This window comes from Leptonychotes weddellii, chromosome 15 (assembly GCF_054177405.1).
Source record: "Leptonychotes weddellii isolate Sample4059 chromosome 15, ASM5417740v2, whole genome shotgun sequence".
Taxonomy (NCBI): domain Eukaryota; kingdom Metazoa; phylum Chordata; class Mammalia; order Carnivora; family Phocidae; genus Leptonychotes; species Leptonychotes weddellii.
Window position 1 is genome coordinate 28,557,108 of NC_138383.1, and position 5,080 is coordinate 28,562,187.

Here is a 5,080-nt window from a genome sequence, read left to right on the forward strand (position 1 = left end):
AAATTGGGTATGAGGGATTGATATTTTCATTTCTAGACAATAAATTTTATCATTATTATTATCTTAAATGTTAACTAATGTGGGACTAATTCAGTCCTCTGCATGGAAAAACACCCACAGAAAATTTGTGTGCTTCTGGGTGAATTTATAGAGAGAGAAAGGAACACCTCATTAATCCCCCCAAAACTGCTACTTGACAGTCTTTCACCTAAGTTTATCATAAAGGGTTGAGTAACTTAAAGCCTGGCTAGAACTTCAGTTTATATAGCATCTTAACAAAAAAATCCAATACATTTTCAGAGAATTGACAAGACAAATAAAAAGGATTTTGAGTTTCTAGGGTAGATATATTCATGGGAAGGTAAATATATGGGTGAATAATGGAAGATAAAGGCTAGTCAATAGTTTGTTATGCAGAGTTCTGTGGTGCTGATAAGGGTCTAAAGTTGTTGGTGATTTATGTTTGTACAAATTTAAGTCTTGTTCCTAGGCAAATGGGAAAGGACAGAGTGCTTTTTTTGTATCTGCTTCATTTCAGTTGCCTTCAGTTAAAAATAATCCTTATGCCAAAGTGGCATATTTTGGAATGGTAAACTCTTACCTTTCTGGGAGAATGTTTAAATTAAAATAATTAAATTGTTGCATAGCTACTCAATGGAGCATTTTAAAACCATTTAAAATAACAAATAGAGTAAGATTGGTGGATTATAATAATACCAATGTCATGGTTATGATATTGTACTGTAGTTTTACAAGAGGTTATCGGGGAATCTGGGTAAAAGGTGCATAAATCTCTGTATATTTTTCTTATAACTCCAAATGAATCTATAGTTATCTCAAAAGGTTTAATGAAAATATTTTTAAATCATAATTCTAAATTCTAAGTGTATTAACATGTAATATTTATTTTTTACTTATGTAAAAAGATCAGGTTAAGATCTGTAGGTACACTATATTATAACTGTATTAAATTATGCATAGGAAAAAAAGACTAGAGAAAGTATACTAAATGGTCACAATGGTTATATCTAAATTGTTGGATTTTAAATGATTGTCCTTTTCTTTACTTTTCATCATTTTGTAAATGTCCTCTATGAATACATACTATTATGAAAACAATACTTTATCTTTTTTCTCCCAATCCTCAAAAAAGTGAAAGTTATCTTTTAAAAATACCTTTAAAAATCTTGCTTTCTCAGCATGCCAATGTGAAGGAAAAGATAACCGAATTCCATTACTAAAGGAAGTTTTTGAGGCTTTTCCTAACACTCCCATTAACATCGATATCAAGGTCAACAACAATGTGCTGATAAAGAAGGTACGTGAGCCAATCCCTCTTCTGGGTATGTTGTATCAGGTTTCACAAACTGAATAAGGCTACAGTAGGTGACTTCATAGATTGATAATATTCAAGGAAATGTGACACTCTAGGGATCAGTATTGTTTTAAATAATGCCCTGGTAGAAGAGATCACTTTACTGTAGGAAGGCCTATTTCCAGAGCAAGCTGTCCTGTCCCAGTCATGGATAAAAGTGAGCTCCTGTGAACCAGTTGTTTGGCATCGATATAATTAACTTCTTCAAATTTACTTGCTTCCTTTGTAGTTAGTTTATATCAAATGACTAAATAGTTGCCTTCTATTAGATAAATGATAGAATGGTAAAATGTAAGTAATTGCTTATATTTTATAAAATAATCTGATTCACATATTGGTTCTTCCCAAAGTTTATATTATTCACTGGCAGAAAGTCAATTGTAATCCATTTTTTTAAAGATTATTTATTTATTTATTGGGGGGGATGAGTACGGGAGGGGCAGAGGGAGAAGCAGGCTCCCCGCTGAGCAAGGAGCCCAATTCGGGACTCAATTCCAGGACCCTGGGATCATGACCTGAGCTGAAGGCAGACGCTTAACTGACTGAGCCACCCAGGTGCTCCAATTGTAATCCATTTTTTAAGTGAAGTAATGTAAGCGGATTTACCAGTAGGCACATGCATGAACTTTTGCATTTTCACATGTAGGTTTCAGAGCTGGTAAAGCAGTACAGACGAGAACACATAACGGTGTGGGGTAACGCCAGTTATGAAATTGTAGAAAAGTGCTACAGAGAGGTAAGCTTCGAACATGATACGGAATGATCTTTCTTGCTGTTGTTGTGTATCTATAAATGTTATCACACTAATAATTTTTAGAAGTATCTTATTTCAAAGCCTTGATACAAAGACAGATAGTACTGGGTGGAAGCACCTAACCAGAAGTTTACTAATAGAGGTAATGGATTTAATAGAAATAATGTATGTGGGCTGGCTCACAGAATTCTTATTTTCACATGCTAATAATATTAATTGTTTGCCAACATTTTATTATGTACATTATGAAACAAGATATGATTCCTGTCTTACAATGTCTGTTTTTTGTTAGGTTATTGAAACTTTTGTGTAATTTTAAATTGAGGAAAGGATTTTAGTCCTTCAACTCTGTAGCTCAAGCTTCTCTGTTCCCTACCTCCCAAACAGAATTAATCAAATTAAGCCAAGATCATAGTTATCAGGTGGTATATAAAAGTAGGGCCATCTACCCACCAAAATTTTTGTTTGAAGAAAATATATCTATAAAAAGTTAATTGGATATATTTAGACATGGTATGCTAAGCCTCTATAAGCAAGTTTAGCTATATACTATAGCTATTATAAGTATAGTTTATATACTTATATACTATAGCAAGTATAGCTAGGAGAATATGAAATTCAAAATGTTAAAAAAAAAAAACCTTAAGCATTAAAGACTCTCTCTCAGAATACAAGTGATAGTGCAGAAGAAATACTGTGACACAAATAGCAATTCAAAATACAAAGATTTCTTTTGGGAAGGCCTTTCTTCCTAGCAAAGAAGGCAAAAACATAGATCCAGAATTGGCACCATTATAATTAAAAGTACCGTTGAAGCCTTCATTAAGGCAAGTAAGTTTTATTTATGTGCCACAGGCTCTCTGAGATTCCAAGGTAGCTTGTGTACACAAGGAGAAAACAGTGATCATTGGGATAAATAGCTTCAGATGCTAAGAATTTAGTGCTAAGACTTTCCCATAACTAATCATTGTCTAAGGGTATTTTCACGTGTCATTAAAAGTGACTGTACGGGAGGCCTCATGGCCTGCTGGTTGTTTTACATTATTCAAATGTTTTTTAAAAAATAAAAAATAGTGCTAACAGCAAATGCTGGAGAAGATGAGGAGAAGCTGGATCTCTCCAGACTGCTGGTGGAAAAGTAAAATAGTACAGCCACTTTCTTCATTTGTTGGGTAGATTTCTTACCAAACTAAACATACACTTACCATATTAACCAGTAGTCTCACTCTTGGGCATTTATCTCAGAAAAATGAAAACTTATGCACATAAAAACCTGTATGTGAATGTTTATAGCAGCTTTATTTATTATAGAAAATACTGGAAACCAACCAGAATGCCCTTCAGTGGGTAGATCTCTGAACAAACTGACATAACCACATGATGTAATACTATTCAGCCATGAAAGGAAATGAACTCCTGATACCTGTAACAACCTGACTGTCCTAATCCTCAAAGACATTTTGCTTAGTGAAAAAAATTAACCTCAAAAGATTACATACTGGAATCTCTATATTGTACACCTGAAACTAATATAACTATGTTAACTAACTGGAATTAAAAAAAAAAATTAAAGAAACAAAAACCAAAAACAAAACAAAAAGATTACATACTGTATGATTCCATTTACGTAACGTTCTCAAAACTATACACATGAAGAACAGATAAGTGGCTTCCAGGGGACAGAGACTGGGGGTCGGGTAGAGAGTGGGGGCAATAACAACAAAAAGGTAGGGGGAGGGAGTTCTTGGCTGTGATGGAACTGTTCTGTATCTTGATTGTGGTGGTGGTTACACGAATTGAAACACTGCTAAAACTGCACTAAACCTGGGCACCTGGGTGACTCAGTTGGTTAGGCATTTGCCATTGGCTCAGGTCATGATCTCAGGGTCCTGGGATTGATCCCCGTATTGGGCTCTCTGCTCAGCAGGGAGTCTGCTTCTCCCTCTCCCTCTGTGCTCCCTCTCTCACTCTCTTTCAAATAAGTAAATAAAATCTTAAAAAACAAAACTGCACTAAACCAAACACATGCACAAATGAATGCAGATTTTAAAAGTGGTGAAAACTGAGTAAGATCTATAGTCTAATTAGCAGTGATATGCCAGGCCGATAGGGTGTTAAAAAGAAAGGAAAGGAGAGGAGAGGGGAGGGGAGGGGAGGGGAGGGGAGAGGAGAAAAGAGAGGAGAGGGGAGGAGAAAGGAGAGGAGAGGAGAAAGGAGAGGGGAAAGGGGAAAGGAAAGGAAAGGAGAAAGGAAAGGAAAGAAGAAGGAAGGAATAAAGAAAAGAAAAGAAAGAAAGAAAGAAGGAAAGAAAGAGAAAAGAAAACAACAAAAAACGCCCGTGATCTACCAGTGTCAAGTCCTGGTTTTGATACTGAACTACAGTTACATCAAATGTTACCGTTTGGGAAAGGTTAAGGGTACATGGGACTGTGTTTTTACAACTTTTTGTGAATCTGTTGTTTCAAAATAAGAAGTCCACTTCTGGGGTGCCTGGGTGGCTCAGTTGTTAAGTGTCTGCCTTCGGCTCAGGTCATGATCCCGGGATCCTAGGATCGAGCCCCACATCGGGCTCCCTGCTTGGCAGGAAGCCTGCTTCTCCCTCTCCCACTCTCCCTGCTTGTGTTCCCTCCCTGGCTGTGTCTCTCTTTGTCAAATAAATAAATAAAATCTTAAAAAAAAAAAATAAGAAGAAGTCCACTTCTGACTCAGAATCACAGAACTTTTCCCTTGATTCACATATTTTTCTCAAAGCCTCTGGCTTTCTGTCATTTTAGAATTTAAAAACTCCAAAACCTCCAGCAGTAATTTTCAAACATCATAGTAAAAATGTCTCAGTCATATTTTTCATATTATGAACATGCCATATAATTAAGTCATTGATTTATAAGAATTTTACATTAGCCCTTTAGTTCCCAAATGCTAGAAACTAAAAATATAAAAATAACTTGGCT

At 35.5% G+C, this 5,080-nt stretch overlaps 1 protein-coding gene across 1 annotated transcript in view; it reads left to right on the top strand.

Moving 5' to 3' along the window:
* The window catches only part of GDPD1 (glycerophosphodiester phosphodiesterase domain containing 1), a 47,683-nt gene that overhangs the window by 31,754 nt on the left and 10,849 nt on the right, over positions 1 to 5,080 (top strand). Inside the window, exons 5-6 of the mRNA XM_006735056.3 lie at positions 1,200 to 1,318; positions 2,022 to 2,111. Of these exons, the coding sequence (XP_006735119.1) occupies positions 1,200 to 1,318; positions 2,022 to 2,111 (209 nt within the window). The remainder of the gene's footprint in view (positions 1 to 1,199; positions 1,319 to 2,021; positions 2,112 to 5,080) is intronic.